This window comes from Nannospalax galili, unplaced genomic scaffold (genome assembly GCF_000622305.1).
Source record: "Nannospalax galili isolate Female #2095 unplaced genomic scaffold, S.galili_v1.0 scaffold657, whole genome shotgun sequence".
NCBI classification, from domain to species: domain Eukaryota; kingdom Metazoa; phylum Chordata; class Mammalia; order Rodentia; family Spalacidae; genus Nannospalax; species Nannospalax galili.
In genome coordinates, this window is record NW_008339927.1 from 2,008,345 (window position 1) to 2,023,546 (window position 15,202).

Below are 15,202 nucleotides of genomic sequence, written 5' to 3' on the forward strand. Positions count from 1 at the left end.
CCTCCCTCTCTCTTTTAACAATCAAACATTATCAAGGAAAAGATACTGAAAATTCAACTATCCTGCTCAAGGATAAATAACTGTGATTTAAAAACCCAGAACTGACTTGCACTGAGGAACATCTGGGGACACTGACTTGACACAGTGGGCCTTAACACCCAGCACCCAGGACAGAGTATATGGGTTCCAGGGGGGAAGCTATGGGAGGGAGCTGTTGGGGAGGGGGCTATAAAGATGATTCAGATTGTTTGAGATATTCTGTATGAAACAACAAAACTTAGTAAAAACAAACAAACAACAACAACAACAAAAACCACCTCAGAACCTAGGGAATGAAGGGGCATGCTACCATGTGACGAGGCAGCCTTACCACTGAGATAGCAGAGCCTGGCTCCAGTTCTTGACCCACGGCTTCATAACCATGTGACTAAGAATGAGCTGCAGAGCCCTTTGGATTTAGATTCCTCATGCTCAATGCGGGGCTCATGCACACCCTGCTACTCTGCTGTTCTTCCACAGGCTTCGAGCAAAGTAACACAGACAGTGCCTTAGTCTGCCACAGATGTGACAGAACTGTGCGTCATTCCTTTTCTCGTCCATGGATTTCTCACCTTCCTCTACAAAGGCAACACATCTACCGAGATGAAGCTGAAGATACCAGAAGGTGCCCCTGTGCCCCTCGGTAAAACATACACCCAATATACAGCTCTACCATTCAGAGACCATTTTCAGGGTTTGTTTCTGGGAGCGTCTGTCTTAAGAGAGGTTACAAACTGAGGAAGGTAATTCAAACTTTCCGGGCCTCAAGTTCTCATCTCTAAAAAACCTGTCAGTTGGCTGTAATGTCCATTTGAACTCTAGCCCTGCTTCTCCTGTTGATCATCACGTGCACTCCACAGGTGCTCAGCCGGTACCTGCGAGGACACCTTCCACCACTGGCCAACAGTAGACTGAAAATCTCACCCAGCAACCTTTGACTGATATGGAAGACAGGAAGATTTGTTAAAAGAGCCTACAAAGTACAATCTACATTGAACAGAAGTCTTCCAATTATGAAACTTCAGACTGGAAAACCAACTCTGGAAAACATACAGTGGGAGCTAGGGGTCAGAGTTAACATGGGACAGGCTCATATGGCCAAGGCTGTGGTTCCAATCCTTATACCTCTCAGTAGAACATCTCTGACAAAGATGAGTATATGTGGACAAAGGTTTCTTAAAGACTTGTTCCTACCCTCAGGAGGTCAGCTTGAACTGCTTCATGAGAGAATGTTTCAAAGTATAGGTTATGTAAGTCAGGAAAAATATCGAGGCTAACAGAATTTTCTGGCAAAGAATTGCAAAACAGAAACAAAACAAAACAACAACAACAAAAAACCCCCAAGAAACAAACAATAACCAATCAAATGTTTGAGGAAATGCCAAACAACCACCTACCTCACTCACCAGCAGTCTGTTACTCCTAAGACAAGTGACAAAGTCCCGTCTTTACACAGAGAAGTGGGCTGCAGCACGTGCAGCGGTCTGGAAGGGCACCTGCTGTCCCTGGAAGGTAGAGCCATACCTTTGCATGGCTGGCAAACTGCACATACGTACCACAGCTAGCTGAGCACTGGGCACTGCACTTCCCAAGTGGAAACTTGTGTTGTGTTCTGCTATGGCCTCCAAATTCCGTACTGTACGCGCACTTCACCAAAAGAGCCACAGCCAGATTTGATTTAAACCTCAAGTCACTCAGAAGCCCTGGATGCCAGTCTGAGATGGATTAAGTAACTCCATGAGATTTTAAAGCGTTCTCCTCTGGGAAAGGCAGATGACTGTCTCCATAGGGTATGTTTGGGAGGAACTTGAAGAGTCATTGAGCTGAGGATGACAGATTCGGTCAGTAGCTACCCACCCCCTGTATCCTCTCCTTCAGTTAGCTGTTAAGGCAGCTATGGACCAGACTTGAGTCCATCATGACTGGGCTGAAACTCCACCACACACCTGCTTCCTGGTCGCCCTTGTACCAACAAATAGGTGCTGCGGTTCTGGCCAGTAAGCAGAAAGGAAGGGGGCAGCAGCGGGTGGGCATGAGAACATTTCCTGACAAAAGGCGGTACAAGCAGCCGCTGCCACTGTCCTCTTCGAGCCGACAGATGTGGACCAAAGATGGGCATCTGGACACCAGGAGGCAAAAACATAAGGGCAAGAGCAAAACGGAGGACGGGGTGCTCTGGGTTGGACTGTCCCTGCAAAGGATGGGGTGCAGTCCTCACACCAGAATCCACACCAGGGCCTAGAGACAACGAGGTTAAAACAAGGTCATTAAGGTGGGGCCTCAGTCCAGTATGACCGTATAAAATCATGTATCTGTCTGCCCCAGTGTCCTTATAAAAGGGAAATTTGGACGGGACATGCATGAGGAGACGCCACTGAAGAGGAGGAAGGCAGGGTGGGGGTGAAGGGTCAGAGGCCACGGAGCAGCAGTGAGCAGAGTCGGAAGTGAGGGGAGCAGGGGGCTAATCCTCTGCCATCTTTATCCCAGACGTCGGGTCTCCAGACTGAAAGTTCCAGAAGCCGAGCAATGAGTGAGAGCAACGGGGAAGAGAAGCAGCACGGCCCTGGGTGACGCCTTTCCGTTCCTCAAGAAGCTCCTCATGTGAGAAAAAACAATCTGAAAATACCCAAATCTCCCACCCAAACCTTGTTGGTTCCAGCTGCACCGAGTATGCGCCAACGGTCTCGACAGGTATAGGTAGGACAGAATGAGCAAATCCCAAAGTCACAGGGCAGACAGGACGAAACACAGGTGACTGTCAGAAAAACAGAAGCAGGGGAGCTGATCTGAAGGTTTTATGAGTGGGAAGGTGGAAGGTGAGAGAAGGTAACGGAGGAGGCTGGGTGTGCAGCGCTACTGATGTGCTAAGGAGGTGCCTGCACTGGCAGGAGGCAACCCTGCAGACTGTAGGTAATGGAGTAAGATGGTCAGATCGGAACCCGAGTCACAGAGTAAGTAACACACTCAGAAATACTGGAAGGCCAGAGACTGATGGACTCACGGGGACTCTACGATGACAGAGAACATAACAGGGCTCTGGAGTAAGAAATGGAAGTGAAGGGGTCAGCAGAGACGCTGAGGAGATTGGACTAGAGGCATGGGAATGTGAGGGAGCAAAGTTATTCCGACAGCTGAGTCACGCACGGGTAGAGAATGGCGGTCTACACAGGGGAGTCACTGCCCAAGGAGTTAACAGCGACAGCTCAGTCTCACTCCCAGAGTGTCTTTTAATTAGCTGACTGAGAAGCCCTGGAGAGACTGGGGTAGAGGAAATCTCGGGGACACCGGGAGCAACCCCTTGGATTTAGAAGCAACACTGCAGCTGACATTATCCAATGTCTTTCCTATTCCCTTACTCTGTTTTGAGGACAGGGTCTCCTATGCAGCCCAGGCTAGGCTTGAACTTGTTACATGGTCAAAGATGCCCATGATTTCACGATCCTTCCTTCTGCTTCCACTCTCCTCCTGCTTGGAGGAGTGCACCACCGTTCCACCCCAGCTCGATGTGCCCTATGAGACAGACGCTTCCGGGTCAGGCTGCCACCAGGACTGCAGCTGCGTGTACTAAGCACCTACCTGTCTGCTCACAGGGCACTTACAGCTTTTACCAAATAAAATTTTGGGTTTAAAACTAGTTCTAAATCTATTTGCCTGAGTTTTGAATTACAGCAAAACAGAAGAAGGAGGAATTGTAGAAAAATCATGGCTGTCACTCTAAGGCTTTTCTTTGTTTAAAGTTTCTTTTTTAAAAATTCTGTTTGGGAGAAAAAGGAGGTCTTAGAGGATATTAAGAATGAAAGTAAGCAGGCAAGAAAGAAGGGAAGATTATGATGTCAATTTGCTATATTTCAACAATAATTTGTTTTATATTTATGGCATGAGTTTTTGAAAAAAAAATAATTTTATGTGTAATTGCCTGCATGTATGAAAGTGTACCGTGTTTTACACTGCCCGTCAGAAGAGGGTGTCGGATTCCCTTGGAACTGGAGTTACGGGATGGTTTTTAGCCACTATGTAGGTGCTGGGAATTGAACTGGGGTCTACTGCAAGTACAGTCAGTGCTCTTAACCGCTGAGCCATCTTTCCAGCATTATGACATGAATTTTTAAAAAACTGAAACTAATATTTATAGATCCTAGAAATATCGAAAAGATTAATTCAATAATGAATGCATGCCTTGTCATACTTCATAGGCCTCTACTTCTACCAACTTCAGAAGATGGAAGAGACACTAATCAACAGACAGCACAGGCTTTTCCAATTACTTCGAAGCAGGATTATCACCTAAATATGCCATCAATGGTTTGCCAAAGTCAAATAAACCATTTCATTTTAAAGTTACCTAGGGGTCAGAAATATGCTCTGATTTCTTCACCACTCTTCATATGATAAGCAAATACTAGCTGGGCAGGGGCAGAGCATGAAACAACTTGAAAACCAGCCAGGTGCTGTTTACTTTGGTACCTGAAAAGGAACTTGGGCTGGGAAAGGTGGGTCAGTAAGGACTCAGTGCCACTCAGTGCCATGAAAATGTAAATGCTTTCAGACCATATACAAATTTCAATAACTAAGGCATGAATTTCAGAGTCTACCATACATAATGTATTGAAACGCCTTTAAATGTATCATGAGATCCATTTCAGTTCTTCCTGCACTATTAATGTGTTACCATTCTTTTAAAAGTAGGTACAAATTAAATCACTTCATTAAGAAATAACTATTAATGCTCCTAGAAAAGTAAGTTAGCTCAACCGAGCTACAAGAACATAAGGAGCACTCACTCACGGTGATGGGGATCTGGGGAAAAACGAACCATCCTCTTGTTATTCACAGAGCCTGGAGCAGATGTCTGAAGAGAGATCTGAAAGCAAACAACAAAAACAAGTCATACTTTTTGCTAAAGAAGAGTGTAGTAGCACAAAGGTTTGAAGACATCTCCTAAAATGGAAGAAATAACATTATTTCTCAAAGCCAGCACAGAATGGCATGACCGAAAGTCTTGTAGGAATGATCATCTGGGGTAGAGAGATGGCTGAGCAGCTAAGAGTGCTTGCTGCTCATAAAGAAGAGAAATGCTGAGCACTCAACGGCCCTCTGTGACTCAGCTCCAGGGAGTCCAATGCCCTCTTCTGGCCTCCACAGGCACCTGCACGTATGTGCACAAAGCCATGCACACATAAACATAAGTAAAAATAACCTTAATTTTGTAAAAGGAGAACTTTTTCTGCTCTGGCAGTTACTCTACTAGACTTTCATTCTTGATAAATTTTTATTATTATTTCTTATGTGTATGAGTGTTTTGCCTGCATGTATATAAGTATACTTATGTGTGCAATGCCCATGGTGGCCAGAAGAGAGTGTTGGATCCCCTGGAACTGGAGTTATAGAAGATTGCTAGCCACTATGTGGGTGCTAGGAACTGAACCCTGGTCCTCTGCAAGAGCAACCTGTGCTCTTAACCCCTGAGCCATCTCTCCAGCCCCTAGAATTTCATCCTTAAGAAGTGACTTTTCCAAACACTGTCTAACTTATGTACAAAGAGGTCTTATTAGACCATTCTTGAGCAAATGCTGTTTCTGAGGACCAAGCATGTGTAGTTTGTTTCTAAATATAAATGTTTTGCATTATAATATACAAATTCAAGTGTATACAAGGACTTCTGTCAAAGGACTACTCAATTATACTATTTATATTTTCTCAACAAGGTGAGAAATTATCTATGTATTTATGTTGAATGAAATACAATTTTAGCAAAAGAATATTTTCTCCACTTTCTAAATGAAATTAGAATTCTATAAAGAAAATTCCATGTACTTTCTTGATGGTAAACTACTCTCATTTTTAAAGAATTTCACAGCATTTCTATCACAAAGAAGGCTGTCAAATGGAACAAAAGAGAGGACCATGCACAGGGGACTCTACCATCCCACGTGTCAAGGTGAAAACTTACAGTAAACGACTCTGGGTTAAGCTCCCTCATAATGAGAGCCCTGTTTAATCACACAAGTGCCATTTAAATACAACAGAGTGAAAACAGCATGGCCTGAGAAGACACATTTTTGGAACCTTATTTTTCTTCTTTCCCAGGTAACAAGGATGCCAGCATACACTGGGGAATTCCTGGAAACACAAAGAGGGCTGGTGTGCAGACATGATGACACGATGCCAGGGCAGGGGCAGCCCAGGTAAAGGCGAGACGGGCCCCAGGGCCACAGCCCACATCCACCTTGGAACACAGTTTCACGCTATCCCAGTGGGCACCCCTAGAATACAGTAATCCATTTTCTACACTGGGGCTCTGAGAACAGCCGACGGGGCCTGTGTCATGGTTTGTTAGACGTTCATGATCACATTATCTCATGGCGGACCTGACACTTTTATTCAGTTTACAGTATATTCTATGTACAGGCAACTTATTTCCTTTGCCAGGCTGCTGACAACCTTTTCCACACTATATTAATCTTGTTTACTGACTTTATCTTGGTACAAATATCAGAAAACTGAACTTTTTATCTCAGAGAAAAAATAAACAGTGTGTTGACAGAGGCAAAAGCTATTTTCAGGACTAAAATTGCTTGTTTACCTGAAGCTATACTTACAGAAAAAAAAATGTTTAAGTCTTACTCTGTCTTGAGATACATAACCTGAAGTTCAATAAACGAAGAAATTTCACATACACCCATGTGATAAATTGCCTGATGAAAACAACACAAGGAAATATAATAAAATAGAACTTATAACAAGTTTATACCACGATATAAATGTAAGCTTTCAATCCAGTCAGAAAGAATCATTCTAGGTATTTCTCAGAAATTGTACATATGTCTTAAAACCTATAAACCCAATTCAATTGCAGCAAATAATTCACAAAAGATTTACAGTATCAAATGTAGATATTTAAATGAGTTTACAAGTTTACCTAGGAATAGCCATGGAGAAATAGCAGCAAATATCCTTCCCGATTATGACAAGCCACTTTGTGCCTTACTTTTAAAGATACACAAAAATGGGCATATTTTAGCACTTCAGAAAGGGAATAAAGCAATCCTACCCTCAGGCATGAGGTTTGTGAAGGGCCACACCATGGGTCATTACAGGAGAGCTGTCACCCCAAACCTACCTGCAAGGCGGATCGCCTCCCATGGAAAGAAAGGCTGTGCTGAAGGAAGGCTGAAAACATTTTAAACTTCAAGCATTTTAATATGATTATTAGCAGAATGAGCCAAGGCATTACTAAGCTTCTAGAAGCATATTTAAGAATTGTTTTTTTCTTTTTTTTTTAAACAAACAAACAAAAACCCCTTAAAGGATTTTTTAGATTAATTCAGGGTCTATAATACTTATAATAATACACTGGTGTTTACATCAGTGACCCAGCCCAAACAGAAAAAGAGCTTCCAACATTAGATCAAACCTGTACTTTCTACTAAACAAGTATGGCCACTGTGTTAGTTTCCAAAGTACATGCCCTCCAGTAATTCCAGAAAGTTTTACTCTAAGACCAGGCATATATGTGCTTAGCCAGTGTTGGTGGTGGCTACCTTAGATATCACCTGGCACATTTAAAGCAATGTCTTATTCTTTTTGATTCCTGATGTTCAACATCACTATCATGACACTCCTTAAAGACAGAATGGCTGGTTTTCCATTTAGCCATTTCTACAATTACAGAGTTGAAGAAATCCTTCTCCGATCAGAAACTGAGCTTAGAGATACAGCAGCTTCTAAGATTAAGCAGAGGTTGCCCAGTATGGATGACACGTCTAAGACCCAAACAGAAGAAAGCATTTTCTGTCCTCACAGCAGGGTTAGAAGCCACCAGCTGTTCTCCCCTCCCTCCAGGGCAATCCTGCCACCTCAACCCTGTGCTGATTGTCAACTGTATTTGATTTGCCTTCTGTGTACTATCCTGCCACAGCGCTCACACTGACAGACACTAATGGTGGCAGGCTGCCATTCAAAGAAAGGTTTTTCAATCTGGTGAGGCTGGGCACTCAGACCCTGTAGCCTAAAAGGCTGGAAGGAGGCAAGGCCTGAGACCCTGAGAGTTTGTACAGACCAAAGAGTTTCCTGCTTCTCTCAGAACAATGATTAATTTGACGATTTTTGAAGAGAGAGGCAAGCCTTTATACTTTAGCACGCTCTGCATGAAGGCCAGGACTATACTCAACTAACATGTCAATCAAACATGTGACAGATAATAACGGAGACAACCCAATCAAGACATGTTTCAAAATATGACTTTAAACGGAGGTAGGAAGCAACAAGAGGGGATGAAGAACCAGGACGAAACCAGTTCTAGCTACTGGTCTGCAGACCTCAGTTGTTAAAAGGCCAAAGGAATAATATTCTATTTTTGCAGCAATATTAAACATGATTACAGTTAATTTGGCAAATGTTTGTCTGTTTACCAACTATGGAAAAGCAAAAGAAGATTCTCCAAGAGCATTTCAGTTGAGGGTGACCTGTGTTTTACCCTGTTGCTCTCCAAGTTCTGCTGTAAGTTAGATGAGGGAATGAACAAAATGTTTCATCATGTCACCTGCACTCAGAATATTACAGAACAGTCACAGTTCACAAAAGGTACAGTCTATTTGATCACAGAAAACAGATTCAAGAAAATAACAGTAAAATTACTTTTAAAACAACAGGTAAAAATGTAAAAATTACTTTGGAATAACTTTTAACAACACACACACAAATATGACATTCAACTGGCAATACTTATTAAAAGGAAACAAAGTAGATATTTGACTTAAGAGGAGTGACAGGGGACTCTGCCCTCTAAGCGGGGAGCAGTGTACTTCTCTCTCCCCCTGCTCTGTTCATATTACTAACTTTCTAAACTCAACTTTCTAACCTCCTTCTTCTCACATTCCAGAGCCTTCCATGGCTCTATACCACAGAGGACCTGCTTCTGATGAAATCCAGACTGTAGGCAACCAGCGACTGCTTCTGGCTCTCAATGCAATACTAAAGCTTACTTCATACAATTCAACAATTACTCCAAGATTTTAAAAAATTTATTTAGTTTTAGTGTTATACCTATATGTATGTAAGTGCACACATTGAGTGTAATACCCATGGAGGCCAGAAGAGGGAGATGGATCCTCTGTAAGTGGCATTATGGACAGTTGTTAACTGCCACATGGGTGCTGGGAACTGAAGCCAGGTCCCCTGTGAAAGCAGCCAGTGCTCTTAACTGCTGCCCCATCTTTCCAGCTCTGACAAATCAGCAATTATTCAGAAGGAACCTCCTGTATATACGGAATTATGTCTACATTTACTATAAATAAGCACTATATGGTTCCCATTCAACTGGGTGGTTTTAGTTATGTTATGATCTAGAATTAGTCTATTTGATGTCTGATGAAGTCAAGAGCTACATTCCAAGCTTTTCTGATGTTATTTTGTTTAAGAATCATCAGCAAATAATCAACGTGAGAATTTATATTTTACCTTCATTTTATAGATGCTTATGAAAGTAAAATATGCTTTATAGAGTGGATCAGGGAGACTTTTACACTTTGGATAGTTTTCACTGGCTGGGAGAAATCCAAGAATACATGACATGTGGGGTGGGCGCACCTTTAATCCAGCACTCAGAAGACAGAGAAAGATAGATTTCTATGAATGTGAAGCCAGCCTGGTCTCCATAGTCAATCCCATGCTAGTTGGGGCTACAGAGAGACCCTGTCTCAAAAACAAAAACAAAAAACAAAAAACAAAAAACCCAAGACCAAAAAACAACAAAACAAAAATGGAAGACTATATGATGTGGGGCTAGAGCAATGGCTCAGTGGTTAAAGCACTGGATGTTCCTGTAGAGGACCCAGGATTTGTTCCCAGCACCCACATGGCTGCTAACAACTGCTATCACTCCATTACCAGGGGATCTGATGCCTTTATCTGGCCTCTTTGGGCACTGCACACACATAGTGCCCATACCAGGCAAGACACTTGTACACATAAAATATAAAATCAATAAACGTTTTTCTAAAAGACTGCTTGATGTATGGCAGGCACTAGGGGAAGGCCACTGTGAGCTTCACTAGCACGACAGTTAGCTTTAGACAATGTCCTTTTTGAAGGAATGTTCAAGGAAGATACTCCATTTCTAAGGACAACTGGATCACCTGAGATTTCAAAACTGTTGCATTAGACCATTACTTAATTCACTATCCTTTAGTTTTCACCTAAGAGTGTGCGTGCGTGCGTGCGTGCGTGTGTGCGTGTGTGTAGGCACTATCCACCTTTTTGTTTTCTTTGAGGCAGGGTCTCACTGGTCTGGAACTAGCTGGACAGGCTAGGTCGTCTGGGTAGGCTAGGTCATCTGGTTGGTGAGCCCCATGGAGCCTCCTGACTCTACCTTCCAAGCACTGGGATTAAAAGAGTTCTCTGAGACATCCAACTTTTTGTACATGGGTTCTAGGGATCAAACACATGCTAGTGGTCACTTTATTCACACAGCTACCTTACCAGGCCAAAGTCTGGGAAATTTTACAACCTGATAATGTACGTGTCAGTTAAGATGTAAGGTTGCTGAGTTGTATTTTTACTACAAAGACTTAAGTGTAACTCGAAGACAGAAGACATCAGTCAGGAGACCATGAACAGGAGTCTCAAAAAGGAGTAAAGAAGTGGTCTAAAGGGAACATGGGGAGAGGGTATATTTTAAAATCCACCAATCAGGAAGTGGAGGGAGAATAAAGTAGACAAAAATAGATAAAAGGATGGAGCTCAGACCATATGGCAGATCCTTCCTTGGATATCTATCTTCTCTTTAACACATTTACTTTCTGCATTTTTCTTCAGGTCTTGTTGAATTCTTCATGATGAGAACCAAGAGGCTCCTGTAGCCTAGAGATCATATGACACATCAAGAATTAATGTAATTATTGCAATTCTCCTATCTTCACTAATGAGGACACTCCATTCATTACAGCCCTTGCCTGCTCTGGGAGGATGTTTCACAAACAGGTACCTGGGGAGTAAAGGGGTATGGCTGTTCTCAGAGCACAGATGGAGAAACGGCTGCCTGCTGAGGACAGGACATGTTCTAGACTAGCAACTAACCAGGGATAGATTTGAACCCAAGTCACTCTATGCACCATTGCTCACTTTTCTCCTACAGGGAGACAACACACCAAAGCTAGGTGTTTTCCTAAACTGGGGGTTTCACCACAGAAGATGGTGGTCTGAATCTAGAAGATACTGTTGTAAAATTGGTAAGCCAGAATGATAAACCCCAGGATAGGCTGGTGCCTGCCTGAAACTTCTAGGTGGCAAATGGGCCATCTAAGGTGAGGCGGGCTTAGCTGCTCCAGCAGAGTGGCTGGCGTACAGGGTAGATGGTAATCTTGACAGCAAAAGTAGTATAGCATTTAACTGCTGAACCGTGGGCAAGGAGCTCTGGGTGAAGGTATGTGAGGAAACCTGGAGAAAAATGAGAGAGCATGCACTGTTCTTTGATTTCAAAAGCAGGTATCAATTTTAATGCAAGATTATAAGGAATAATAATAACAACAATAATAATGATGATGATGATGATGATGCCACAGAGGAATTAAGCACAGAGAAGCACGGGGCTTTCCTTTCAACTGAGGGTTAGGGGTCTTGGCAAGAATCAGGGCACGTGTTCCAGGGAGGATGGAACCAGATAGCACAAGCCCTGCAGCAGGTGCTGGATGAAGACAGGGAGGTCACTTAATTTTTAAGTCATCTGAGGACATTTCCAAGGAATAGACACATCTGTTTATCTAAGAGTCATCAAAACAAAAATTTCCTAAATTGATAAAGGTTTAGAAACACACACACACATACACACACCCCATTGACACATGACAAAACTAAATGTAATGACTTTAAATCCCTATTGTACAGTTTTTCCCAGTTAACAGAGTCTGAATTAATAACTGGGAGTTGGAATTACTAGCCCATTGGGTTATTAATAATTCTAATGATTAAGTGAATAAATTCTCATTTCTAGTGTTTAGTATTAATGGGTGATCTGAATGCTTTAATAGAAAAGATGAATTACTATATAACTGACAAATAAATACAATGGCAGATTTTCTCATACTGGTTTATGGTAACAATTTTCTCTGAGTAAAAATCTAAACTTCAACTAGTTTTAACTGAGGCTCAATCCCACCCAGTTCCAGCAGCAAGCTGTGAGTGGCCTCTGCTGGCTGACCAAGGGCTTCTGAAGTCCCTCATTTATGTAGCCAGCAACATTATGGGCTTCCTTCCAGAGGGAATGTTGACAAACATTTATGTAAACTCCACTGTACATAAGAGTAAACACACAAGTGATAAACAAAATGTACACAGGACAGTAAAAAAACTTTACGATTTTATGTAATGCTACATGCTGAGAATTTAAACTTTCAAAATTATAATTTTATGCCATAAACATGTAAATGTGAACTTTCTTATTCAATTCAAATCAAAGCAATTCACATCTACATTTAAAAATAAGTGTTTTCTTAGGATTTTTTTTTTTTTTTGGTCTTTTTGAGACAGGGTCTCCCTGTAGCCCCAGCTGTCCTGGAACTCACTATGTAGACCAGGCTGGCCTTGAACTCACAGAGATCCACCTGCCTCTGCCTCCCAAGTGCTGGGATTAAAGGCATGCGCCACCATGCCCGGCGATTCATTTTATATACACATACAGAGACACACACCTCTTCTAAAACTTAGGTGTGCTAATGTTTCAAAAACTTATGAGTACATACAGAGAATGACAGAATTAAAATTCTCTGACATAGTTTGTGATTTTAGAATGCTTTAATATTGTGTAATGGTTTATGAAAAATACAAAACTAGAAACACAGGAATCCAAAGGAATTTTAAAATATTTAATATTGTGCTTATGTTTGGGTCAAAGCATTTGTCTTTTCAAAACTTAAAAATAGCAATTAAGAAAGTGTTAAATTCCACTAGTACAGTAAATGTCAATTCAGTATCTAGGAAATAAAGAGAACATGTCGCAAGTTTTGCTTGGCAGCTTTCATATCTGTCTGTGTATCATCTGTCTATCTATCCATCCATCCATCCATCTATCTTTCTATCATCTATCTGTCTATGTATGTATGTATGTATGTATTTATGTATGTATGTATCTATCATCTATCAATCATCTATCTATCTATCTATCTATCTATCTATCTATCTATCTATCTATCTTCTATCACCTATCTATCATCCATCTTCATCTGTCTGTCTATCTATCTATCTATCTATCCATTTATCTATCATCTATGTATCTCTCTGTCTTTCAATCATCTATCTATCCATCTATTTATGCATCTATCTATGTATCTACCTATCATCTATCTATCTATCATCTATCTATCTTCTGTCTATCATCTATCATCTATCTATCTATCTATCTATCTATCTATCTATCTATTTATCCATTTATCTATCTATCATCTATGTATCTCTCTGTCTTTCAATCATCTATCTATCGTCTATCTATCCATCTATCTATGCATCTATCTTTGTATCTATCTATCATCTATTTATTTTCTATATCATCAGTCATCCATTTATGTATCATGTAGGCATCTGACATCGGTCTAACTTTGTTTCGTGATGTCAAAGAAGTGTACCTGCTACCTACTGTCTATCTATCTATCATCTATCTATCTATTATCTGTCATCATCTATCTGTTTATTGATCATCTATCTATCTATCCTCTACCTATCTACATATATATAAGCTTTAACTATGCTCAGCAGTTTCCTATAAGCCCCCATACATGAGGGAATTTCTAATTTTTTAATTTATCAATTTAAACATAAATTATAGTTTGGTGTATTTAATCTTTACTCACGGGGGCAATTGTCAAATCTGGCTAATAATGCAAATGAGCAGATACAAAACTTATTTTTAAAGTTACACTTCTCGTAAGTCACAATATTTCAGTATATTTCAACCTTCACTTTAGAATTCAGTCCCATTATGCTGCTGCTCAAAACTGTTCACAGGGTTATCTGGCTGACATATAAGATAAGCCTCCATCTCGCTAGACACCACTGGGATATGACACCCTGACCCGTGGTAAGCCCTTGTTATTAGCTTGAAATATACAGCACACAACACAGCTCCTGCAAAGAATTTGTGTACAGAAATTCTTTTATCTAATATTCAAACCCTTTTTAAAAGTAATATTCAATGATTGTAAGGCATTTAAATAAATAAAAATTAAAATCTTGCCCCCACAACTGTACTAAGAGTTGAAAATATACAGAAAGAAAGAGAGGGAGAGAGGCAAGGGGGGTGGAGAGAGAGAGAGAGAGAGAGAGAGAGAGAGAGAGAGAGAGGGGGGGGGGGTAGAGAGAGAGAGAGAGAGAGAGAGAGAGAGAGAGAGAGAGAAACAGATGACAGAAGACAGAGCATTTTCTCCTTGCACTTACTTTTTTGTGCTCTGTTACATAAAAGATTGGAATTAAAACTACCCGATGACTTTATAGACATACACAGGCGCCAAGGATCCAAGTGCAATCAATTATGACTAGTAATAATTAGATGCATAAGATCAGAGATGCATGTGCCAACATCTCAGTGTTAGTATCAAAAACAATGAGTCTTTCTGCAAGGAACAATATATTCTAAAATGAAATGGAGATCTTTTTTAAAGGTTAAAAAACTCATTCAGTTTTATGTCTTACAGGGCTTATGCTGAGTTCAATATTGTATAACTGTATTAACTCAACTGTGAACCTAGAAACTTGCACCCACTTGTGAAAGAGATGTACTCTTGCTGTGGAGTGTGTTACTGAATATGTTAAAGATGTAGTGAAGAAAAAGTAATGATTAAAAAAATAATAATTAGTAGATGTGAAAAACATTACCATTGAAATTTACCTGACGACTTTATATCCATGCTCAGATGCCAAGGAGCTCAGAAAGTAACCGGCTGTCACTAGTAATAATCAGATATATAGAGATTAAACGCATGTGCACAAACATCTTAATGTCAATTGCATTAAAAATGAATTTTTGTGTATGAAACTATATTTTAATAATGAAATGAAGATCTTTTTTAAAGCTTATAATCTCATTTAACTTTATGTCTTATAGGGTTTATACTGAATACAATATTGTATAACTGTAATAATTCAACTGTAAACCTAAAAATTTACAGCCAATTCT

The 15,202-nt window shown here is 40.8% G+C and overlaps 1 protein-coding gene across 9 annotated transcripts in view; it reads right to left on the reverse strand.

Annotated features, from left to right (window-relative positions):
• The window catches only part of Gpatch2 (G-patch domain containing 2), a 170,184-nt gene that overhangs the window by 54,367 nt on the left and 100,615 nt on the right, over positions 1-15,202 (reverse strand). For 6 of the 9 annotated variants that reach the window (XR_003849807.1, XM_029564373.1, XM_029564371.1 and 3 more), the window contains exon 6: positions 4,821-4,900. Coding sequence is in view for 5 of the 9 variants with exons in the window: in XM_029564373.1 (XP_029420233.1) it covers positions 4,821-4,900 (80 nt within the window). In the remaining 4 variants the exon portion in view is untranslated. The remainder of the gene's footprint in view (positions 1-4,820; positions 4,901-15,202) is intronic. The other 3 variants (XR_003849810.1, XR_003849808.1, XR_003849809.1) reach the window with 1 other exon arrangement.